The 26938-nt window shown below is 37.1% G+C and overlaps 1 protein-coding gene and 2 long non-coding RNA genes across 4 annotated transcripts; 2 read left to right on the plus strand and 1 right to left on the minus strand.

Annotated features, from left to right (window-relative positions):
* Nucleotides 1-6674: 6674 nt before the first annotated feature.
* On the plus strand, nt 6675-7441 carry LOC135764937 (uncharacterized). Its single transcript, XR_010540361.2, has 2 exons — nt 6675-6813; nt 7138-7441. It is a non-coding gene; the product is annotated as an uncharacterized lncRNA (long non-coding RNA).
* Nucleotides 7442-7631: 190 nt separating this feature from the next.
* On the minus strand, nt 7632-9059 carry LOC141282334 (uncharacterized). 2 transcript variants are annotated; one of them, XR_012336933.1, is made up of 3 exons: nt 8496-9059; nt 7861-7954; nt 7632-7762 (listed from the first exon to the last, which is right to left on the minus strand). It is a non-coding gene; the product is annotated as an uncharacterized lncRNA (long non-coding RNA). The 2 variants fall into 2 exon arrangements; XR_012336934.1 differs by having other exon boundaries at nt 7755-7786.
* A 7155-nt stretch (nt 9060-16214) lies between these two features.
* On the plus strand, nt 16215-19629 carry LOC135767106 (uncharacterized). Its single transcript, XM_065276735.2, has 11 exons — nt 16215-16408; nt 16824-17135; nt 17223-17519; nt 17588-17644; nt 17758-17791; nt 17878-17955; nt 18120-18211; nt 18381-18433; nt 18637-18720; nt 18849-18902; nt 18995-19629. The coding sequence occupies exons 1-10, from the start codon at nt 16309-16311 to the stop codon at nt 18900-18902; spliced, it is 1161 nt and encodes a 386-aa protein (XP_065132807.1). The 5' UTR covers nt 16215-16308; the 3' UTR covers nt 18995-19629.
* Nucleotides 19630-26938: the final 7309 nt, after the last annotated feature.

The following is a 26938-nucleotide window of genomic DNA, read 5'->3' on the forward strand; positions in this document are numbered from 1 at the left end:
GTTTTATGTCCTAATGATCAGCCTACTTATTTGTATGTCCCACAGCTGACATGGAACATTATTAACCGGTTCGGGAACTTTATTTTTTGTTCTAACCGGTCCAGGAACGTCAATTTTACGGTTGAACCGAAAACCGGAAATGTTAAAATACTGTTTCTGTTCGGAACGAATCAACTGGGAAAAAATTCTGGTTCACAGCCCTGGAAGACGGAGCTGCTTGTATTTCCAGCAAAACCCAAGATGAAGCATACTCTATCCATTCAACTGGGCAACACAACCAAACCTCTGTGTAATTTTTAAAGACCAACTGTCTTTCATTGAGTAAGAATGACACAGTTGGTGGGGGCTACGACGTGTGGGCAGCCTTGAAATACCAATCGTCAAGGCGGGACGTTTTGGGTGGGGGAGGTTGAGTCCAAGCTGAGATAGGACAGTTTGGGTGGGGGAAGTTGAGTCCACACCAAGCCAACCGCCGCTGCTGCCCAAGCAAGCATGGCCGCCAACAGGAGGAAGCAAATACGATTCAGCGTCCGAAATAAACGCCCTCCCCCCCGATGTTACGATGCCACGTTCCCATTAAAAAAATATTTATTTGGGCTTTTTACTCCCACAAGCTGTCTTCATCTGAACATAACTATGACGTGGGTGACCGGGAATTATTAGTGATGAAGACGACATTCAAAGAGTAGCGGCATTGGCAGGAAGGGGCTCACCATCCATGTTCTTTACCCAATTTCAATTTACCTACAGACCTGAATCAAAGAATATGAAAGCTGACGCACTCTCCCATCTCCACATTGATGTCAATCTACTTAAATCCACGGAAAGCATCATACCCGAAACACCGTCCAATGAGACATCATGACAGAGATAGAACAGGCAAATGCTCATTCTCTCCCTCCAGAGGCTTCCCACTGGACAAAACGTTTGTGCCCGAACTCTTACGCCAGAAATCCTTCGAACAGCTCCACACATCACCCAGCTCAGGTCATCTCACTATCACAGGTACGCTGTATTTAGTGCAAAATACATTTTGGTGAACCACTATGTCAAACGATACAACAAATTTTGTAAAAGACTGCTCCATATGTAATAGAACCACATCATCTCACCAACATCCAGCCAGTCTATTACAACCACTCCCCACCCCTCAACGCCCTTGATCCCACATTGCCATTGATTTCATAACAGATCTTCCCAAATCTAACAATAACACGGTAATTATCACCGTTGTGGATCGATTCTCAAAGGCCTGCTGTCTTATTCCCATGCCCAAGCTACCCACACCTTTTGAAACAGATGAAGCTTTATGTATTTACGTATTCAGATTTTATGATCTTCCTGAGGATATTGTGTCAGACAGAGGTTCACAGTTTACTTCCAGAGTTTGGTTGCATTCTTCTAACATCTCATTGTCAACATCAGTTTAACTTCAGGATTCCATCTACAGTCCAATAGACAAATGGCAAGACTCAACCAAAAACTTGTTTCTTGCATTCATTCTGTCACCAAAACCAAGCAGACTGGAGCAGATATCTCATGTGGGCGGAATATGCTCAAAACTCTAATCAAACCCTCCACTGGTCTCACCCCATTTAAATGCATACTAGGATTCCAACCACCATTCTTCCTGTGGTCTGGCAAACCCTCGGACCTACCTGTTGTTAATGACTGGTTTCTAAGAAGTGAGAAACTTGTAACTTAGCTCACTACCACCTTCAAAGAGCCATCAGAAAACAAAAGGAACAGGCTGATCCTCATCGCAGAACTCACCCTGAATATAACCCCTGAGAATGGGTCTGGATCTCCACCCAAGACATTTGCTTCAGACTGCCATGCAAGAAACTTAGTCACGGGTACTTTTGATCGGGCGTGAGGGGGCACAATGTCCTTGACTCCAGATGCCAGGGAGATAATCTTCAATCTTTAATATGTGGTCGATTGGGGGAGTACGGTCCAGAGGAACACTCTTGGGTGAGGGCGGGAGACATCCTCGACCCTTCCCTCATCACAGAGTTCCACAGAAAGCATCCAGATAAGTTGACCCCTCGACCCGCGGAATACTGGTGTCACACACTTCCTCGTGTCGTCATCCACTCGCAGGGGGGGCTCTGTCATAAATGAGGCTCCTGCTCCACTTCCTGATCACCACTAGAGGGAGCCATAACCTGATTATTGACTTTCGTTTTGGACTTAATTTCCCATTGGCTGTCATTTCTCAGCGTTTACCATTCCAGTGTTTTTGATTTTGATCTGTTATTTGCCTAGTCTATATCACTGTGTTTGCAGATGTTTGACCTTGCCTGCTGGATTTTGATTGTGTTTAACAAAAATCTGCAAATGGATCCTCAGCCTCAAGGTGCTTCATTACATTATTGCTGGTAACATACATTATTTTATTAAACTATAATAGATAGATAGATAATTGAGTTCAGAGTCTGCACCAGCTGGGGCCCGTCTCATCCCTCTCCATGGTTCTTTTTGTGAGTTTAGTACATTTCACCACCATTCAATCAGTCATCCATGATGCGCCTTTATCACCTTGTATTTTTTATATTTTTTTTACTCTGTAACAGATATTATTTAAAATGTAGCGAGTACAATACTTTAAACAAAACATACGTAAGTAAAAGTGAAAGTACAGTTTTTAAAAACTACTTAAAAAGTAGAAGTACACAAAAAACGACTAAATTACAGTAACATGAGATGATGTTTTATATAAACAAGGTTTGGGAGGAGCTGATCAGTCAATGAACACGGCTGGCTCTCGATCATTAATCAATGAACACGGCTGGCTCTTAATCATTAATCAATGAACACGGCTGGCTCTCAATCACCAATCAATGAACACGGCTTGCTCTCAATGATTAAGCAATGAACACGGCTGGTTATCAATCACTAATCAACACAATAACTTAGTACCTAAATAATCATAGAGTCCTTACCCTCATTCTACGGAATTATCGCAAACCCACCTCCACCCCTTCGCCTCACTACATACATTTAGCTCAGCACCGGGGATAACCCGGGTCAGGGCACGCCCCAGTGTTGTGTCCTTACTCATGTTACCGAACGTGACACTAACAAGAAACACTACTGTACTTACAAATGAATGTACAATATAAGTATTTAGTACTTTCAGGCAAGTGTGGGTTAATGACATGTACTTATATTATACATATATGATAACTAATAACAAACACTACTGATGTGCAATTTTTGTACTCCGTATTTTTGTCCTTTAATGTACCATTTAAACACAAGCATTAAATAAGGTACGCAGTAATTACTGGGTACATTCACTAGTATGTCCATAGTAACTGCATAAAAACAGGACTATAAAATAAAGTGCTGCATTTCTCACAGTTATTATACAAGACCTAAGATATAGTATACATATGCCACTGTGAGTTATACTAACTAGTAAGACCATAAAATAAGATGCATTGTTGTGGAGAGCTGGTAAGAATTGACATACTGTTTAAAGTGGATTGAACATTCTCACTAAAATGTTTGTTGACATAATATGTTATCAGGTTAGGGCTGTAAAATTATTAATTGTAAATGTTCAATCCACTTCCACAGTCTGTCACTGCTGTTTCTAAATTCAAAATGTGTTATGTAACAACAATTAAAGAGCACCAATTATGCTAATAAATTGGCACGTTAGCACGTTATTGTAATATCCCATAGTACATACATGTTATTAAAACTTGAACTAATGCACTGTGAGTCGTATAAATTGCTTACATACCTTTACCGATTTCTGCATGTCTGGAAGACGCTCGGATTTAGTTCCTGTCTCCGCCTCCCAAAATGTCTAGTGTATTCGGATTGGTCAGATGACTACTCAACTGTTATTGGTCAACTGGGTTCGGCGTGTGTTTGAAAGGTTACGCCCCTGACTACGCGTGGGTTTTCCGGTTCTGACTGAGAGTCACAGGCAACGTAAACAAGCGCTATATTTCTCTATAAAACGATGGTGTCTGTACTGCCTTACCACTTCAAGCTCGATCCAGAGAGTTCAGACGGCCGTTACGATATAAACGATCTCCGTCAATGAACGCGATTGGATTTAACTTTTTTAGGTGTCCTTAGCTCTGCCAGAATGCTAAACGAAGACGAAAATGTGTTGCAAAGACATCCAAAAGGTAATTATAACGTACTACATTACTTTGCAAACTATATGGAAACACCAAATGTAGCACATAGAAAGTATTTTTTGAAATGATTATAAAACTATTTCACTTGTTAACATTATTTTACTATAGTAAACTTTATTATAAAAGCCTGCTTACATACTATATTACTGTGCAAACTATATGGAAACACCAAATGTAGCACATAAAGTATTTGTTGAAATGATTATAAAACTATTTCACTTATTAACATTATTTTACTATAGTAAACTTTATTATAAAAGCCTGCTTACATACTATATTACTGTGCAAACTATATGGAAACACCAAATGTAGCACATAGAAAGTATTTGTTGAAATGATTATAAAACTATTTCATTTGTTAACATTATTTTACTATAGTAAACTTTATTATAAAAGACTGTTACATACTATATCACTGCACAGTAAAACTCCCAGTGTTAATTTAACACTGCTGGGAGCATATATGGTCCCACTCTAAAAAGTGTTAAATTTACACTGAATCAGTGTTAAAGTTAATGAGATAATGAAGTGATGATTAAGACATTAATGGTGAACACCTGCTGGTCATTTCATGTCAAATCAACTTAATTTTAGAATTGTTCCTGTCTCTAAGTTTTTATTTTCTTTTTCTGGAGAAAGTAATACTAACATGATAAAAAAGGTCAAAATATTAAATGCAAAAGATATATAAAAACTGCTGTGTGTATATATGATTCTATCTTACAGAGTTTTAAAAAGTTACACTGAAGCAGAGCCATCTTTAACTTTTGCCTCTCTATCATCATCTCTGTTTGAAACTTAAAGTTACAACTTGCTTGTAGAATTACATGGATGATAAGTTTAATCTTTATACAACAGCTGTATTTCTGGTTAATAAAGTGAGTCACCATTTTCCCGATTAGTGTTTCCATTAGTTGGGCACTTGAGTCTTGAAGATTAGAGTTGGCCTTCTTTTGTTTATTGTGTTTATTAAACACATTTGTTGGAGCAGAGGGAGGTGACACAGATGAAGTTATAAACTGTTGGTGTGCTACAGTAGTTGTTGAATATTGTGATTAACTGATCTCAAACAAAAAAAAAACACTAAATGTAAGTTACATTTTTTTTATGTTCAGTCAAACCTGTGATGTTCCTATGCTGTAAATCCATACCCTTAAGAGTTAATTTTTTTACACAAATCTAATCTGTGGTTTCAGTCGGACACCCTGAGACATCAACAATCACCCTATAAAACACAATCATGGTGACAATCAACAACAAAGGTTCATGACATCAACAATCAGCCTATAAAACACAATCATGGTGACAATCAACAACAAAGCTTCATGCCGCAATGCATGCTGGGTACCAGGATTGTAGAAAACTCTTTCATAACTCCCATCATGCATTGCAACATGACACAATTGTGCAACTTTCTTACCATTTACTCTCACCATTGTTGAGATTTGTATCCGAAGTCATGAAGTCTCTCTGAACAACAAAAAAAAATAAAACTAGAATCAAAGCACCCTTATCCTAAACTGTGCCATTTGCATAGAGAAACATTTTTATGCTTTTTTCTTTACCTTTCTCATATCATATTATATATTAATATTTTTAAAACAAGCAATTTTAGATGGGTTGATAGGATTTTTTCTACATCAAGCAACAAACAAGTGCTTTTATTGAAACACTGTTGCAATTGCTAATATTGGAGAGTTAGTTTAGTGAAGGTTAAGAGACAAACGCCTAACTAAAGGAAACACTAATCACAATAATGGTGACTTCAAATCTAAAACACAAACTGGAGATTTATTGTGATAATTTTTGTGATAAATATCCATTTGACTTGTGATTACATTTTATCAGAAAGAAGATTTGTCTACTAAGTCACATGTGTGGATGCTGGAATGCTGGAGCACTTTTATTTTTTTCTGACAACAGTTGTTTAGAAGTTAAACTTATCATCTTCTACAAAATAACTCTACAAGCAAGTTGTAATTTTAGGTTTGAAACAGAGATGATGGTAGAGAGGCAAAAGTGAAAGTTGGCAGCTTTTTACTCTGCTTCAGTGTAACTTTTTAAAACTCTGTAAGATAGAATCATATATACACACAGCAGTTTTTATATATCTATTGCATTTAATATTTTGACCTTTTTCATCATTTTGGTATTACTTTCTCCAGAAAAAGAAAATAAAAACTTAGAGACAGGAACAATTCTAAAATTAAGTTGATTTGACACGAAATGACCAGCAGGTGTTCACCATTAATGTCTTAATCATCACTTCATTATCTCATTAACTTTAACACTGATTCAGTGTAAATTTAACACTCTGTAGAGTGGGACCATATATGCTCCCAGCAGTGTTAATTTAACACTGGGAGTTTTACTGTGTGTGCAAACTATATGGAAACACCAAATGTAGCACAAAGAAAGTATTTGTTGAAATGAATGTTCTACATTATTTCACTATGGTAAACTTTTTTTATGAAAGACTGCTTACTTATAAGTCCTATGTTTTTACTTATTAGGTTTTAAGGAGAATGCAACATGTTCCAGGGCCTCTTACCTGCGTGATTCATCATCCAGGTTTTGCACAAATTGTCTAAATCCCTACACACAGAACATTTATTGTACCGACTATAAGCCTTTGAGGTGCAGGACTAGAGTAAGTTTTATTACATTTTTAAACCAATAACACTAAAGTATCATTATAGTAACAAAGTACCCAAAAGAACAAAAGATGTAACTTTAAAGAAAATATAATAGTCAGTCAAAAGTTTTTATTTATTTATTACAAATATATATTTAAATGTTAAACAATATACAAATAAACATACTTTAGTAACCATATTGTGCTCTTGTTTCAAAAATTGTTCAATTCATTTCTTACAGCTATCTATTCAGATAAATGGCATATCAAAGCTTTGTCAGCTGGTGCTATTTAAGACGACACTATAAGGTTATCATCCTGTCGTGTGTTGTTCTCCAGATACGCTTGGAGCTTCCTGATCAGATCAGTCACAATTTTGGCTTTCGACGACCCCTGCACTGAAGATGGCATGCAATCACGTCCTCCTTTGAAGGTCTCTCAAACTGTGATGCCAGGTCCATTGGAATCGGGGTTTCCTTCAGCTTATCTTCAAATACCTCATCAAACACAAGCCTGATCACATCATCCACATAACTGTAGAAATATTGCAGTCAATAAATCTTTTGTTTTGATCATTTATTTCCCTGCTTCATACATTAAGTTTTTAATTATGAATGTATTTGAAATAAAACATTACTGCTTACGGTATGTCACTTGTGTGTTTTGGGAACATAGCCTTGTACTTTCCCTCTCCTGCTTTTGTTACGGCTTGGTGACATTGTAATGGATGGCTGCAAGGTACAAATAGCTGTAAAATATAAACAAGCAATTAATTTATTGTAAAAGTAAATACTACTTTATTTAACAAAGTTACTAAAATACTTAAATACCTGCACAGCATTCCAATAAATGAGAAAATCAAAATTTTTTTGCTGCAAATCTGAAATCTCAGGCTACGGACGGCAAAGGCATCCACTGATGATGGTGATGGAAACATTGTGAAAAGATGCTACTGCGTGGGTTCCTATGATTATGCAGAGAAAAAAAACTTTGTCATCATCAGTTATACATTTAAGACTGGTAGTGGTTTCACTAGCTAAATACATCATATGTGTTACACACCTTTGCTCCTCATATGCCAGTCTGACTCCTTGTACTGTGTGTTATGATGTTGCATGTTTGCATACAGTGTAGAAGGATGTGTCCAGCTGCGAATCTAAGATATAGACAAATAAAACAAACATGTATTCAGTCAAAAAGACATATTATAACAATAGAGTACCATGACTATAAATCGTTAGACTATTCATTAAAACGTTAATGTATTACATATTACATGGCCCAACATTAGCAACACACATTACGTGTTTACTTCGTTTCAAAATCTAAGAAAGCTTCAAGTAAATACAACAGTAAAATACATATAACTTTAAACAAATCATCTGTACTTAGAGTTTCTTGAGTTTGATCATGAGAACAAATCTTACTGGTAACAGTTTAGCTGGCATTTGTATTTGTATTTAGCTTAGCAACTTAGCAAGTTTGTAAACATGTCTAAACCAACATCGATAAAAAAAACGATAGTCTGCATAATTCAACATACACGTGTGAAAATATGGTACGTTGTTTATGAAATACAGTATTACAACACAAAACAATTAGCTTGCAAGCTTAGCTCTACACGCACATTATGTTAATCTCCGGTTACCGGTTACGTAACGTACAGTAAAAGGCAAATAATAAACGTGAATACTTACAGCCTGTGATCCAGAAGTGCACAGTAATCCAACTTTCAGGAGGAGACGTCCAGCTTCGGTTCATGAGAAGCAGTTATTGTGAAAACTCCGTGAACAACTTCTGACTGGATTTTTCCGGAACCGTATTAAACATGATGTCCTCTGTGGAAGTCCATAAAGTGCTATTTTTCCCTCGCATCTAAAGAGACAGCGTCTACTCGAGAGATTTAATCGCTTAAACAATGAAACAGGAGTTTGCAAACAGAGTCAAAGCAGGGACTCACAACCTCCGCCATTTTAGCTCTCTTCTGACTCGGCGCTCCCCACCCTCGTCTTTGAGGGCGTACCCAAGCAAAGCAGAGAGGGCTGAACTATGATAATGTTGGTCTTATCTACGTCACTAATCCCAGGAAGTAAACTGTTGCCTACAATCCGAGTGTTTTTTGTAGTCCTCGAACGTTAGAGACGATAACTCGCGTCATCGTTTTCTTTGAGGTATGTACTTTTTGAATATCGTTAGCATGTACTAATGCACACTTACACACAAAAGGATGTTTAAAAACGTGTATCCCATAATAGGTGCTCTTTAATTATTTCCAGTTCTCCACAACAATGCATATTATTTTATGGTCTTACTAGTTAATAGTATTATTATGCTATAACTTAGTTATTACACAGGACCTAGAACCTGTGTAAAATGCAGCACTTTTTCAGTCCTGTTTCCATGTAGTTAATATGTACAATATGCAATGCTTGGGTTTAAAGCGTACAATAAAGGACAAAAAAAACTATCTACCAGAAGTCAACGACTGGCTTCTGAGAAGCAAAACGGTCTGGGAACAAGCTCACCATCATCTGCAACGTGCCATCAGAACACAGAAGGCACAAGCCAATCTTCATCGCAGACCCAGCCCCGAATTCCAAACAGGACAGTGGGTTTGGTTATCTTCCCGAGATCTGCGTCTCCGATTGCCTTGCAAGAAACTTACTTCAAGGTATGTGGATCCATTCAAGATTTCTACGAAAAAGAGAGCAGGAGGAGACAACCAGAATCCAGATCCCACCACCCCTGCTGATTGGCGGTGATCTCATCGATTCCAGACGCCGGGGAAACAATCTACATTACCTGGTCGATTGGGAAGGCTACGGCTCAGGGGAGCGCTCATGGGTTGAGGCGAAGGACATCCTCGACCCTTAAGAAATCCACAAAGCTCATCCAGAGAAGCCGCCCCCCGACCTCGTGGAAGACCCCGGCGTAACTTCCTCGTGTCAGTAGCCGCTTGCAGGGGGATCTGTCACGAATGTGACTTCCACTCCTCTCCCTAATCACCACCAGAGGGAACCATCAGCCTGATATTAAGACTGGTCATGAACTCTATTTCCCATAATCCCACATACCTGGACACTGATTCATGCTCCACCTGATCATCATTACACACACCATATAGTCCCGCGTTCTCATCATTCAGTGCAAAGTCTTGATTTGTCCCTACAGTCACTACTGAGCGTTTGTATATCTCTTTGTTTACCTGGGTTTGACCTGGATTCGTATTAGCCTTTGCCTGTTATCTGCCTGCCCCGATCTACTGTCTGTCTTATCATTCTGAGTTTGCCTAGCCCGTATTGGATTGTTTATTGGTGTTTGAACATTGCCTGTCTGACTACGATTGTGTTAATAAACTCTGCACATGGATCCCCATTCTATGAGTGCTTCACTACAGTACCACTGGTAAGTACAGTAATGATACCATTTATTTACCATGTAGATACTTAAACATTAGTAACACACATTTGTGTGTAAATACAACATATTTACCATATATGTATAAGGTAAGTACACATACTGTAAAATAAAGTGCTACCGAATATTTTTTGTTGTTTAATTGCTTTGGTAATATATAATATAATGATAAGTTTAATAAATGGACGGAAATATAAGTTAAAATTTAAAACATTGTCTTTTCAACTTTAAATAAAATTTAGAAGAGCTGATATCTTTATGTACACTTCACTTAATTTATTAAGTAAACTTAATTCAACCGGGCTTTCGCTCCTTTTCGTTTTTTTTTTTCATTACATGACACAATATAACATTTAACGCTGAAATTAACAAGTTTTACCTTAAAAGAACATGAGTTTATAATGTATATTAGTGGAACTGGATTAAGGGCTGGATTAAACATGAAACGCATCAGAACTCTGGAGCTGCTTTCAAAACGCTCTCGCAGTACTTTGATACCAAACATCAAACATGCCTTCAGGGCCAGCTCAAATCGGGCAAAATTTCTAACCGTCATGCACTGCTAAAAGTCAGGGCCGACTGGTCGGCACAACGTCGCATTAAGTCGAACACAGTCGAATCTTGTGAAAGGTCAGGAGCTGATCAGAGTCTAACACTTTTCATGCATCTTTCAACAATTTTTGACAAGGTTGTTAATAATATTTTGTATTGTTGTTATTGGCAGCAATAGTAACATATTTTGTTCATTATAATTTTTACTTTCACAATTATTTTCACTATGTCCAGGTCCCCAGAGCACAAAACTCCCAGTTTACACCACAGAAGTCTAAATAAAAAATGATTTTAAAATGATGTCATTACCTGTTTTAAATAATAAAGGTTTATGTTTATATTATTGTTACACAATTAATAATACAGACCCAGTAAACTTTTTATTTTTATTTCCTTTTTCTCTTAGAAATAAACTTATTTCCCATTTTTTACAGCAGCCATGACCACAGACATGAGCACTACACAACTGTGAGTATCAACAACAATCAATAATAGTATTTTTATTTTCTTGGGACCTTTAACAGTTCTGTCTTTCACAGGACTATAGTTGACTAGTGGATGGTTGTGTCTAGAAAAAATAATCCAGAATAAATAATCTTTCACTGAAGTACAGTATCACTAGAGACATTCTTCTCTCATTTCTCTCAGTTTTATGACTGAAAATTATAAAAACTTAGTTTCTTTTATTCTTTCTTTGGTGATTGTTTAAAGCTTATGTTTTCTACTGTACATCCCTGTTTTCACCATTTGCATTACGACAGATCATTACACTTGAATTCTGACTCTTGTCCTTGTGTTTTTGCCTCCCTTGTTACCAAAGTAAAGTGCACAAATAACATTTAATCTGCTGTCTGTTCTACCAAAAAGTGAGGCAAAAGCATAGTAGCAAATTGTGTTGTGTGTCAAAAAATATTAACATTATTTTAATTGACATAATACATAATTTACATGTTCCCATATCAAATAATACAGAATCATATTAAAATCTGGTGAGGATGTCTGCTCTCGCCTGTATTGCTGTCTCTACATGTTTTGACCACAAACACATGACCCCCGTATCTATCACTCTGTATTTTGTAGGGCCAAAGGGCAACTACATGTAGTGTTAACTTGTACGAGGAACTGTAAGCTACCAACCACAAACAGCAGGAAATAATTCTTATTAAAATTTAAAACAGTTTAGATCAAATGAAAATGTAAGATTTACCTGAAAGTAGCATCATAAAAGGTTTGCGTTTCTTAATAATGTCAAATTAATATTTATATCAAATAAATTCATATTAAAGTCTGGTGATGATGTCTACCGTTGCCTGTTTTACTGAGTCTACATGTGTGACTGCAAGCATACAACCATTATCTGCCTCACTTTGTCTTTTGTAGGACAAAAGGCAAAATCTGTATGTAGTGTTAACTCAAACAAGGAGCTGCACGCTACCAACCACAAACAGCAGGAAACTGTGTCAAAATCTTTTATTTTTTCATGAGGTGAAATAATTCTCATTAAAAATAAAAATGCATTACATTAAAATTTAAATAAAATCCTATAAGGTTCGCTATTCTTAATACATTTTTTTAAATTCATTTTGGTACTATTATCGCAAGTATGTGGTAAAACCTTACAACTGTTAGTGTAAAACTCTTAGCAGATCAACAAAAAGTCATGTAATTCCATGTTCAATTGACTAAGTACAACAAACAAAATGACACATTTACCTTTTCACCACAACTAATTAGTGTGTCATCAAAGAAATACCTTTCATTTGAAATAATTGTCTTTCACAATAAAATGCTCACAATACCTTTGATATGCTTCTCATCTGATTTGCGTAATCCAACTGATCTTAATGGTTAATCACTGAACCATTTGGTAAACCTTTTCCACAATATACAGTATATGGATTTTGAGAACTACAGAAATAAAATGTGTTTGTAGGAACATATAAATTACGTGTAACTAGGCTTGGGCGGTAATACGGTAATATGGTATACCGCGGGATCTAAAAATAGCAAAGGTATCAATTTCTATACCGCCATACCGGCCTTTAAAAAAAACCAATGAACTTATATAGCAGACAAGGATTAAATATTAAATTAGGGATGGCGAAAACTAAACATTTTCTTCACCGACCACCGAGCCATTAACTGATTAGTTTAAAACAAGTTACGCTGTTTGAAATAACAGCCATTTCGAGCCGCGCCTGCAATTTCGCAACTCTGTCGCATCTCTCTGCTGCTCTGCCTCCGGCTCATGCGAAACATGATTCCCGCAAACGCGTCGCCGAGGAGCTTGTATGCTGCTTGTATGTAATCAGAGGACAAATGACTCCTTAGTTTCAAAAGGGTTTTGGTAAGGTGATCGCGTGGAAAATAAAGGCGTTTGTCTTATTAGAAGCTCATTTGAAACACTGCCACGGCTTATTTAAGAAAATGACAGCTCCGAAGAGACGGCGCTTAAGTTTGAGGTAGTGCTCAAAATAATAAAGAAAGATGATGATCATCATCATCTTATCAGTTAGCACTAAAATGTAGATGTAATGTAATTCCAAATCTAAACCCATCTTATGCGGAATGTTGCCTTATAGACTGCAACATGATAAAACTGGCACCTTCAGAATGCATTAAAGACGCACCGCCAAGGCAGGTCTAACTGCCTTCTAATAACGACTAGAACAACTCTTTTGTATAATTATTATTAATTATTACTTTTTTAGTGTTAACTTCTGTTAAGTGCAACATGGACGATGCAATGCTTTGCTGATGCAAGCCACGAGAAAGCCCTTGTCTGTTTTAGAAAAATGCAGCAAAGATATTAAAAAGTTTCATTCATTTATGATGAGGTCCGTGCGTTCTAGTTAACAATGCAATGCAAGCGAACGCGCCGTGCCGGCGCCTCCATGTCACGGTTATTATATTATCTATTTGCTTTTAACTTATTAAATACGTGCAATTGGTTGATAAAACATTTATTAAAATTAAGACACAATTTATACAAAACGAAATTAACTTTAAAGAAAGGCTTTCTACAAAGCAAAACCTAATTAAGTGGTAAAAATGTCTAATGATTTACAAAAACAAAACTTAATCTGCACTTTACTGTTAAAAGACGTGAATGTTAATAATTCTGAATACCATCAGGAAAGACTTTTGTTTTAATTATTTTATTGCTGGATTTTACAAAAATATTTTTATTTTATATGCTGGAATATGCAAAAATAAAAGTTAACAGAAAGAGGACTTTATTTCATTAAAATATGGTGGAATGTGCAGAAATAGGTTTAAATGTTCAGCAATTTTCTTCAAGTCTGAGACTGTTGCTTTGATTAAATTTTAGCTTGATGCAACGCGAGTCCATGAAACGATGTGACCTTGCGCCAGAACCCAAATGCCATGACCTTGCGACAAATGTTTTTATTGGTTTATAGGTACAGGCGAGTTGTGAAAAATTGAGTGTGAGGGATTTGTTCACTTCACACAAAAAATCCTGGAAATTGGAATGAGATGGCTAACTGTAGTCGCGTTTAGTCCACTGTCTATAATAGCCTAATTTAGAGATCACTTTTTTAACCGACAACTGGTTCATTCTGTTTGACCTTTGTATTTAACATTTTTATAAACTGCTAGTTGTTGCTAATAAAATTTGTTAATATTGTTGTGCATGTTATTATTGCTATTGTTTCAGTATTAGTGTTTGGTATTCAGTTTCTAAAGGGTTTAGGCACAAGCCAACATTATAGTGACGCCGTCTGATTACGTCATATTTTTTTATTATTTTATACGGTAATACCGTATACCGGGGTAAAACAGAGAGGCGGTTTGATGGTATCAAAATTTGGATACCGCCCAAGCCTACGTGTAACCACACATGATAAAATACTCATTATTGCACTTAAATTGATTACACATAGTGGTTACCACAGTTGGTCATTAGACATACAGTATGTGTGTGGACAAGTGGGTCTGTAAACACTGGCAATTTCTTTCAACGTGGAGCAAGATAGACAGCAAGGAATAGGAAGAGCTTGTGGACAAGGGATCCATCAAAGAGGTGGGCATGGGCAGCAAGAGAGAGGTCAAAGAGGTGGGAATGGGCACCAACAGAGAGATCAGAGAGGTGGGCAGCAAGAGAGAGGTGAGAGAGGTGGGCATGGGCACCAACAGAGAGATTAAAGAGGTAGGCATGGGGCCCATCAAATGGTTGGTCATCAGAGAGAGGGAGGCAGAACGGTTGTCTCTGACGAAGTCCGGGCCATCATTGTTGATCATGTGGTTAACCGAGGCCTAACTATGGCAGAAGCTGCCAGTTTAGTGATCCAAATTTAAAAAGATCAAGTGTCAATTCTATCATCCGAACCTTTCGCCAAGAAAACCAGTAAGTGTAGAGGATGTTATTATTACATTTACAGTAAATTTTAATGCATGAAAATTAATCAGACATGTTACAGTATTCGTACAATGTGATCTATTGACAGTATATTCTGTTTTATGCTTAGAATTGACAGGAAACCCCATAGCCGTGGCCATGTGCTGACTGAAATTGTGAGGGTCAGGAATGATATAAAGCAGGCAATTGAGGAGAACAATGACACTTTTGCCAATGTGGCATCCATCAGCCTAGCAACAGTAGCCCGCCTTTTAAAAAAGCAGGTATCAAGAAACACATTAACCTGGTGCTTTTTGAGAGAAACAATGACCAGGTTAAACAACTAAGGGCTGAGTATGTTCAGGTACAGCACTATATTGTATTACTGTTACTATTTAATGCATCACCTATGTTGTATGCATATTGGAACACCACTGTAAAAAGAACTAACCAAAATATATTTTTTAGAGGGTTTTGCGGCTTGACGTTGATGTGAACAATTACAAGTAAATTTTTGTCGATGAAGCAGGCTTTAACCTGGCCAAAACTCGTCGCCGTGGACGGAACATCATCGGGCAACTGGCCACTTGCCTGGACAACGTGAAGGAAACATCTCCATGTACGCAGCTATCTCTGAAGAGGGTGTCGTAGGATGTAGGCCATTACCTGGCTCCTATAATGCTGCACATATTATTGAGTTTCTCATGAAATTGTGCCGCCATGTTAAGGTGAAGGGGTCACCTATGTAATTGTGTGGGACAATATTAGGTTCCACCACGCAGAGGTGGTTCAAGCATGGTTTTATGCCCATTTCCGAAAACATCAGTTTTATATTTGTCCTTTTTAAGTAGCGTTAAGCCATTAAAGAAACTGCAAGCCACCAGCCACAGAAAGCAGGGAATTATATTTTTGATGTAAAAACTGATGATGTTGCCAAACAATTACATGTCTATAGAAGTGAAAATGATACAACTTTTAATCATCCTGTATAAAAACTTCTCACAAGCAACTCTTAATGTGACATACAGGAAGTATGAGATGCTATAAAAATCTGACATACATCCTTTATAATGACAGATGACCTCCTTTAGTTGTACCTGTCTCCTTCAGTTTCATGTTTCAATTAAAAACTTTTGTTTCCTAAAACAAGTGATTGTTTCTGTTAAGCAGGAAAAGTGCACATGGACATAATGAAGATATGGAGAAAGGAAACATCACAGCTGTTTGACATGCAGACAATCAGATTGAAGTTCATTTTTGTTATTCTTTGTCTTATTACAGGTATGTGTTTGATTCAGTTCACTGATACTTGTTGTTGACGTCCTGTGTTGTGACCTGCTGTTTGTGTTTGTCTACTTTTAACAACATTATGCTAATCTATGCATACATATATTATCACCTCAATAAGAAACCAAAATGTGTAACTGCCGGAAAAAATGTATTTGTCAGACTGCAGAAAAAAAATAAAAATAAACTTGTTAAGGCAAAATGGTTCAAATGGTGTAAACAAAACAAAAATACTTTTTTTTAAATCCTATAATATACTGCATATTTCTTATCATTTTGTTAATAAAATTGGCAGTTATACTGTATTAAATACTAGAATTTTGGGAATCTAAAAAACTAACGTTTGATCATCAAACTTGACAATAAACTTGTTGAGGTAAAATTGTAACAGTAGTTTTATGATTTCTAGGTGATAAGTGCAGGACAGTAACTGTTCAGACTGGTGGATCTGTAATTATTCCATGTCATTATGAAAGTAAATACACACAACACAAGAAATACTGGTGTTATGATGCAAGAGCAGCTTACAATTACTGCTCTATTCTGGCATATGCAAATGAAACCAAAGGAGATGTGTCAGTAATTGATCATCCTGATCAGAGTTTATTTACTGTCACTATGAGAGACCTGCAGGAGAAAAACACTGGATATTACTGGTGTGCTGTGGAAATTTACATTTTCACGGATGTGGCAGAGTGGTTTTATCTCAAAATTCAATCAGGTATGAGATTTCTTTTACACTTAAACATTAGATTGCTTTTGTTTCTGATAAATGTCAATGACAAATATCATCTGTCTGTGATGACAGTTCCAGATCTCTCTGTGATGTCCAGCAATGTAACTGTAGATGAAGGTGGTAATATCAGTCTACAGTGTCTCTACACTTCTACATATAAGAATGAAAGCAAACAGTGGTGCAGATATAAAGACAAGAGATGTTACACAGTGGGAAGATCTGACACATCCCAGAATGCATCAGTTAAGATCAGTGATGATGGGAGAGAATCTTTGACTGTGATGATGTCTGGACTGATGAAGAGTGATTCTGGCTGGTATTTCTGTTCTGTGGGAGATCTACAGGCTCCTGTTCAACTCACAGTCACTGGTAAAACCCATTCAATTATCAACTGTTCCTGTTATATAAAAAAGTATTTTCATTATATCTGTGTTTAGTTGCTGTAAGAGATCTACAGGCGTCTGTTGAATTCACTGTTACAGAAGCAACATCAGGTAAAACAGACTTCATGTATACAAATGATTTAAATCTAGTTAGAGATTATTTACTGATAACTGTAATAAAGCATTTAATTGAATAACTTATTGTCTGCATTTCTGTTTGACAGCAGTGACTTCAGACAGCAGTTCAACAAGAGACATGTTAGTAGTCAATCTATCTTGCCTTGTAGTTTAATAATCAGATGTATTGTTGTGGTTTATTTTTTCTGTTCTTTGTTTCTTTGCAGACATAAATCTCTATCTACATTAATATCAATTCCCAATAACAGAGTTCAAGCACCAAGCGGTGAAGGGCAACAAAATAAGTATTGCATAAAGACGTTTATTGCTTCTTTGTAAAATCAAAACATATAATTTTATTACAAATTCTGCATATTTTCATAATTATCTTAAAATTATCTCAATATGCTCAGTAAAGTCTTTCTGTATGATTTATGGTAACATGAAGCATTGTTATTTATTATGACAGACAGTATGATCATCTAAAGATGTGGCTTCTACCCATCGTTCTGCTGCTGATTCTGGTTACTGTGACATCTGTAATACTGAGAAACAAACACAGTCAGTATTACATTCATGCGACCTACAGTGCATTTTGTATCAGTATTTCAGTTGATATTTATTGATTTCCATCTGGTTTTATGACTCATTTCTATGTTTCAACAGATTGTATTGATATATTAATACTGTTAAACTCAGAGCAACTGAAAATGTCTTCTTTTACTAACAGAAAGAAAAAACAATCACATTTCACATGAGAAAAAAGATGAAGTCAGTGATGAAGTGAGTATTTATTTGAGTATTTATTTGTTTATTTACTAGATGTTTAAATCCAAAGTCAGTTCAGTTGTGACTATTGTAACAAGATATTCATCCTATGTGGAGGCGATCACATCAGAAGTGATGTAGTGGTTACACAAGAGGCTGAAAAGTTTTGTGTGTGACAATAAAGTGAGAGACTGAAACAGATGTGTGTTTATTGACAGGACGGCGACGTTAATTCATCCTCAGTAAATCCTGAATGTGATGTGATTTACAGTTCTGTCAATAAACTTCCCAAGACTGACGCAGTAAGTGAATTCATAAGAATAAACACAAACACAATGAATCTCTGATCTCGGTACAGCGTTTTAGTTTATGTTACAGTAACATTTGTGTTATTGTCAATATGACTTTATATGATGTATTATATTTTCAGTGTGGATCAGCAGATGTAGAGGAAACTGTGATCTACAGCTCTGTGTGTGAATAGGTGAGATGTTACTTTTGGTTTATTTACAATAGACACACAATGTTGTACACACTGTAAATACTGGAAAGATCACTTTTCATTTGATCACACAGGTGTTTGATCTGGATTAAATACTGAACAAAATATGAACACAGATGCAAGAGCTTGCAAGTCACCAACACAGATAAAGTTGTTTTGAAAAGATGACATTATGAAATATTTCATTATATGAGATATCCGCCTCTAGATTCTCTACAGTACAATACAGTCTAAATAGATTTGGGGTTGTTTTGCATGTGCAAAAAGTGTTTGCCTGTAGTGACTGAAGTGTTTCCGAGTTGCCCAGTATTTGTGTCTGTGTGTGTTCATGACTTGCTGTGGGTGGGTAAAATGCAGAGACGATCATGTCTCTTTCACTTTTTCAAAATTGGTCACTTTGTGTTTGATCATAATAATCTGAGGAAAATCTGTAAAATAACAGTATTTGGGTGCAGAACTTTTAAAGAAAAAAACCTGTAAAAAATAGTGTTTTTGGACGTTATTGGAATTAAGAAATTTTACTTCAATTTTACAGTTTTTGTACACCCACTGCTGCCAGTCATTTAATTTTTTTACGATTTTTCTTCAGCATCATGTAATATTCACATCAGTGTTTTACTATATTAATAACATAGTAGATTGAGTAACTGTAATAAACAGAAGAGTTATATTTGGCTCTTAAAGCAAAATGTTGAATTCTCCCTATTTTGTAAGTTGGGTAAAGTTTCTGCAAATGAATAAATGTAAATGTATTTGGGTGTGGGGCAGCAATTCTGCCAAATATTTAATGACTTTGTAAAAAAAGGAAATAAAATCTTTTGAAGAACAAATATCTTATCTATACTGCAAATTATCTGCAACCAATAATATATTTATGAATTGACTTAAATCATTATTATGTTTTGAGACTTAAAAGACTTCTTGAGTACATCTAAGAAAAAGATTAAAGGAGTCATATGACATGATTTCATGTTTTTCTTTGTTTTTAAAGTGTTAAATGATGTCTGTGCACATAAAAGATCCTACCCAGTCTCATGTAGATGCGTATAAATAGCACGAAGTGTTAAAATCGTGCAATACATACGCCAAATTCCACTTTGGCGTGCATATGATATGCCAGTCCTTCCCATTCACTTAAATGGCGCATCTTTTTTGTCGTTTTATTTATTGGTTTCTCAAATTTTTTTTCAGTTTTTTAAACAATTTTCGCTTGGGTTTAGGGTTAGATATCAGATTTGCTTAAGGAGGTTTTTTAATATACAGGTTTTTCCATGTTTTTGTCTATATTTAAGCCATGATCGCTTGGAGTTGGGGTTAGAACTGGGGTTTGGGTTAGGATGTCATTTTTATATATTAAAAAGTTGTTCTAACCCTAAACCCAAGCGAAAATGGTAAAAAAGCAAAAAAATTACCGTAGAAACCAATAAATAAAATTACAAAAAAAGATGCGCTATTTAAGTGAATGGAAAGGACTGGTGTATCATATGCATGCCAAAGTGGAATTTGGCGTATGTATTGCCCATTTTACACTTCATGCTATTTATACACAACTAGGTGAGACTGGGCTCAAAGATCTGTAAAGTTGCAAAAATTAAAGTTTAAAATCCGAAGAGATCTTCTTGTTAAAAGTTAAGCCTCATCCACGCCTACCACAAACTGCTCGTTCAAACACGCCCATGCAGTTTGACTTCATACTGGTTTGAACATTTAAATAACACCGCCCTAATGTACACGCAAAGATAGAGGTTGGAACTTTCAATCACACTGTAGTATTGTTGCTGCCGCCATATGATGGAGACGCTGTGTTTTCCCCTGAGAAAGGGAAAACGACCTTGTTTGGCCTTCCAATAGAGTAAATATCAAGAAACCAGTGGTTAGGTTTTATTTACAACACTGTAAATAAACAAAATAAAGAGACATTGAAAAGAGCAGTGGGAAATCATTGTCATTTTGATGAAACTCATTCAATATTCAAAGTTTTAGAGTTTTACTGCAAAATAATTAATGTTTTTATGCCATACTACTGTGTGTCATCTGTGTTAAAAGTCATCAACAGGATCTCACAGTGGTTTACAGCTTTTGACCTCTACTGTTGCATTACACGTCTGCCTTAACACGCATAGAGAAGTTCATAATGTGAATATTCTAGCCTGACGTTGTCATACTCAATTCTAGTCAGAATTTGAGTCTGATACCGCTCCATTGAGCTAAAATTATGAGGCGTGTCTCAACCGAAAAATGCCTCTCCACTCAATTGGATAGACCTATGACCAATCAGAGCAACGGAGTGTGTGACGTATGTTGAAATGTCATCTTTTGCAGCCTGACCGAACTGCTAGTAATTTCGCTACAATGATACTAACATCATTGTGATTATACTAAGTCTGAGTTAGCGAACGTACATCAACACCTACTATGTTTACAACATTTAATTTATAACACAACATTAAGTATTTACTAAGTTATACAGTAAGACTATCTCTTACCATTTGTACGTTAGGTGAACTTCATCCACGACAATAGCTACCCATTACATTGGCTTGAAAAATATCGGAGCCTAGCATGTCCCTCCACTTATTCAGCAGTCACGATTCCGGGCTACCGAAAAGAAGCTGGCATTGACCGCTAATTATATCCATCTCGTCGTGCACGCCGAGTTGCATCGCCGTGAAACCCATTTCAGTTGCTTCTTTAACTTTGTCCTCCATAAGTGCGACCAACTTTTGCCGAATCCCGTAGGAAGGACGGCGAAAACATAAACAAATGCCTATCGCGTTTCTCTGTTCCTCTTTTTAAATCAATGCTCTGTTGATATCTTTTAGAACAGACTCAATGTCAGATTCCACACATATGAATTCTCCAGCGGCAGCCATTTCATTGTAAACAGATTGAACACACGCGCTCTTTGGTGACGTGGTTGATATGTTACTGTTGATCATCTGTCCATCATCGTATAAAGCCCGCCCTCACAATTTGATTCTTCGGCCAGTTTTGGGACTCGCATAGTAGCTCCTCAACGGAAAAACGCCAGACCCATCTTGCCGTTTTTCAAAATGTGGTGGGCGGGGCTAAGATCGGCTGGCACCCAGGCTATGAATATTCAGAAAGGGATTTAAAAATGTTTGAAGTAGGCATGCACCCAATATTAAAACATGACTTGTAACATATCTGCCTGTTCATCTGCAAACACAGATTTTTGAGTAGCAACTTACTGCAGCAGCGCGGCGCCAGATCAGGCACAATTGCTGATCAGTGTTGATTGAGTTCACATGCTCAGTCATCACAGCTTATTACTAGCACAGTGTGTCTGTTTCTCAATATGCGTTCTTCAGTGATCTTGCGTCTTTGTGTCCTCGCTCTACGTCATCATTAACCGGCAAAGGTCAATTCCAATTCTCAAGAACGCAAGTACAGAGGACGCATGAAAATATCCAGATGTGTTCTTGATATCGAGGATGCATCGAGTGCAGACTTGCACGTTGAAATCTGGGGAGGTCAGGTGACCAACTGGAAGATCGCACACATCTCAATTCTCCCAGGTGCGTTCTGTGTCCTCACGACCTTCTGAGTTCGGTCTTCCAAGGTCGCCTGGCAAGACCAATCTTCACGAGAACGCAAGTCTGTTCTTTGCGTTCTTGGAATTGAGAAACAGCCTGGTTCTCAGTTCCAGTCCTCGCCCCCCCCCCAGAATGTTTTAGATGTCTTCATATATAAAATACCTGATTCCACTCATTGGCTTGTTAGTGTGTTAATTAAGGAAACCTTTCAAACATTCTGGAAGGAGCCTGATGAGTGGGATCAGGTGTTTTATATAAGGAGACATCTAAAACATTCTGGTAGCGGGGGCCCGAGCATTGGAGTTGAGAACCACTGACTTAGCACATAGTTCCCACTCACCATCATATAGTTATTCAACATACACGTAGACTATGAAGAACTCTTTTATTGAAAAGGCATTATAAAACATGTCTCTTAAACAGAACTTAAATACTTGGGACATTATTAAAAAAATAAAGAATCAACAAATGGCATACTGTATAAAAATACTGTATAAATAACAGAAAAAAACAAATGACTTTCTATGTCTTTTAAACAGACATTAGACTTTATAATTAACTGAAAACTGCTATGTCACTTGGACTGATATCAAATAACAAATTAAATAAAATAAAAGCACTATCCGATTGAATAGTACTTGATATGAAAGTGAGTCAACACTCTTATTTTGGAGTTTTTTGCATGAAGACAGGGGCGCTCATATTGTTAGAAATGTAAGTGCCATGGAAAAGACTGAAAGCTCTATAATATAATTCGTTTGATGTATGTGTATGCACAAATTTCTGTGAACTGTGCACACTCTGCCCCCTTAAAAAAAAATTGGTGCATGACGCCCCTGGTAATCACAGACTCAGGTTTACAGAACGAAAGCAATATTTTTTGAAGTTGCAGTTCTAAAGTTGGAAGCAGGATATGTATACATGGCTCCTCTTTCTAAAGCATTTTGTTGCCAATATCAAAAATAGGTATGGCCCTCTGCAGAAAAAGTGCATAGACCTTTGACACAGGGTTGATGAGGAACTGAAGTACCTTTTCAGGTTTTGTTATATTCCTTTTCTCTTCTTTCTTGGTTTTTTCAGACTTGGACTTTTCTTTTTCTTTTGCAGCTCTCTTACCAAATTCCTTTTGCTTGAAGAGGAAAGTTGTCAAGTCAAACTGTGGCGCAATGTGTGCACGAGCCTTAACTTTTGGTTTAAACTACACAGTCTCACCCCATGGCGTCAATATTTGACGACACTTGAACATGCGTCAATATGTTGACGCGGAGGGTATACCTTTCGCGTCATTTTTTGACGAACTGGGGACTTCAATACTATTACGTCCTTTGCATTCTCTTTCCTATTTTCTTACCATTTTCGCGTCGGTTTAGGGTTAGATTACGCAAAATTAAACAGTGTACGCGAAATTACACAGTTGTCACCTTGCGTTGGGGTTAGAGTTAGGTTTGGGTAGGGATGTCATTATGTAAATCTAACCCTAAACCGACGCGAAAATGGTAAGAAAATAGGAAAGAGAATGCAACGGACGTAATAGTATTGAAGTCCCCAGTTCGTCAAAAAATGACGCGAAAGGTATACCCTCCGCGTCAACATATTGACGCATGGTCAAGTGTCGTCAAATATTGACGCCATGGGGTGAGACTGGGTTGGTTTAAAAGGCTGTGTTGCTTTAGACCTCTTGGCCGGAACAGGAGAGGATGTGGCAGCATAGGTAGGGTGGAAGAGAACAGCTTGAGCTGCACTGTTGCAGGATAACAGGTGGAGGGTGTGGCCTTGGGCATCTGGGCAGGACCAGGAGAGGATGTGGGCAGCATAGGTAGAGTGGCAGAGAACAGCTTGGGCTGGACTGTTGCAGGTAAACTGGTGGAGGATTTTGCTTTGGGCATCTGGGCAAGACCAGGAGAGGATGTGGGCAGCGTAGGTTGGGTGGCAGAGAACAGCTTGGACTGGACTGTTGCAGGATAACTGGTGGAGGGTGTGGCCTTGGACATCTGGGCAGGACCAGGAGAGGATGTGGGCAGCATAGGTTGGGTGGCAGAGAACAGCTTGGGCTGCGCTGTTGCAGGTAAACTGGTGGAGGGTGTGGTTTTGGATTTTTATCAGGACCAGCAGCAGACTTTGGCATGTTGGAGGAAACGTAGGTCTTCTTTTTCTTCCCTGCATTCACCTCATTTTCAAAGAAAACTGTGAGAGCATCCCACTGTTGCAAAAGACGGTTCACACACTGCCCCAAAGAGAGCCTTCTGGTTGAAGCCATCTTGAGGATCTTCCTAACCTCTGTATTACACATGACCTGAACATGAAGGAGATTTGACTTACTCTTGCTGCTTTTATCCAGATAGTAGTAAATGGTGATGAGGAGGTCTTCCACATTCACACAAAGCTCCCTGGATGCCCTTTCTGCAGCTAGGTGTATCAGGTGACAGGTACAACCCATTAAATAGATGCGCGGATAGTGAATATTTAGAACACCTGAATAAAAATTATTTTTTGTTTCTACAATATTTATTGAATGTTATGTGTGCTCATACAAACTGATAACCACACTTACAGTAAATTGCACATCCTATAATATAGCCTTAATGTTATATTTACAGAAACATATAGGGGACATTATAAAAACAACATGGTCATTTATGATAAGCAGCTGCAGCTTATATAGGCACACATAATGGCCTAATTTTGGGAAAAAAAGAATGGCCTAGGTATAGAAAAAGCATGTCTATGTAAGTAATATTATTATCTGTAGCTCCTTGATTACTAACGTCAAAATCATAATTGCACACTGTGCAAAACGCATGATTAGGTAGTTTAGGGGGCGGAGGCATGGCCATTGATCTTAATACTTTGTCAAGAACTTCTGAGGGGCATAGACTCGCTTCTTTTTAGATTTGCTTCCCTCTCTCTCTGTCAGTATTCTCATCTGACATCATGTGTATTATTAACTGCAAGGCACACACATACGTAAAACTTAAACTTGAGGCACAACACAGGACACTTGGGGACATGCCCCAGTAAAAGGGGTCTACGTCTCTGGTTAAAATGGATGCAATACACAATTCTTATACCCTGGTCATTTACCTTTGAAACGATGTTAAGAAACGCCCTCACTTGTACAAAACAGTCACTGTATGAAAAATCTTGAAGATGAACAGAGAGGGATGAAAACAAATTTCGTTTTGACGGATCTCCGCTTGTAACGTTGAAGAGTTTAAAACTAGCGCTATGATTGGTCGAATTATTTTTTTCCCAACAGGTTGCTGTCCAATGTGGTTACACCCATAGACAAGTTGCCTAGTGCGCAAATGCACAGACAGTTGAAATCAAATTCATCAAACGCTTTTTGCGTATTTTGAAGTGACAAATTGTAGCAGTGTAGTTTGATGTCTAAATGCGTATCTAGTACGCAAAATGCGTAAAGGTCGGCAGGTCTGCAAACACAATACAACTGATTTATACAAAAGCACATTCATTATTAAGAGTTTATAAACAGATAAAAAAATAAACATAGAATGAAACTTTTTCCTCATGTTGTTTGTTTGTTCATGACGTCAGGTGACCAAAATTCAATGTCAGAACAATGTCTACTCTAAACGTCAGTTTGATGTAGAATATGACGACAGATGATGTTAATATTTTGTTTGTATTAAGTCAGGATTGTAAGCAACCAATACCTATCTTCTGCTAAACGTCATAAGACTAACGTCCAAATAATGTCAAATTCTAATATCATTAAACGTTGATAAGCCAGGGTGGTGCCGGCAGAGTCAGAGTCCAGGGAGAAACTGGAAGCCAGGGTGGTGCTGATGGCAAAAGGAATCAGGGCAGAAGCAGAGGAGAGAGGCCATCTTGGCCAGGTTAAAGAGCACAGGAATTTCGGGAATAGCCATCTTGGGCCATCTGTGTAACATTGATGTAGAAATACAAAACACTGTGTTTGTTTATAAAGAAAGAAATGAAAAGTAAATATAATGATTTGTGGAAATCAAAAACTAGATATTAAAATAATAACTGAATAATAAATGACAAAATACATTTCTTTTAAAAAATCAGCAAAGAAACATGCAGCCATGATTGAAATAGCAAAAATGTATACTGGCCATTATAAGTTGTGCATTAAAAGGGTTGTTTTACAATTTTTTTTACAAAAAATAAGAAAGGAAAAAATAAAAATAAGGATGATACAATGAATTTTCTAGCAAAGATAAAGAAAATTAAAACTGTGTTGAGTTACTTTTGACCAATGTTGTGCATCAAAGGGTTAATTAAAGTCTGTTGTTGCCTGTATTGTTGTGCCTGTATACTTGATCACAAACAGCCAACTACTGTACAGTGACTTACCACTTAAAGGTTTATTTTTGTCCATTTGATAAGCAGTGTAAACCCATGAAAGATAATGCAAGCTATCTAAGCAGGAATTATTTTTGTTAAAACTGATTGTGTTGCCAAAAATTTGCACGA

Source organism: Paramisgurnus dabryanus, chromosome 6 (genome assembly GCF_030506205.2).
Source record: "Paramisgurnus dabryanus chromosome 6, PD_genome_1.1, whole genome shotgun sequence".
NCBI lineage: Eukaryota > Metazoa > Chordata > Actinopteri > Cypriniformes > Cobitidae > Paramisgurnus > Paramisgurnus dabryanus.

Bases quoted from the DNA above. Each gene is read 5' to 3' on its own strand.
- LOC135767106 (XM_065276735.2), top strand. From the start codon at position 16,309: ATGGACATAATGAAGATATGGAGAAAGGAAACATCACAGCTGTTTGAC. The intron at 16,409-16,823 runs GTATGTGTTTGA...TATGATTTCTAG, and splicing joins TATTCTTTGTCTTATTACAG to GTGATAAGTGCAGGACAGTA. The intron at 18,721-18,848 runs GTAAGTGAATTC...TTATATTTTCAG, and splicing joins AACTTCCCAAGACTGACGCA to TGTGGATCAGCAGATGTAGA.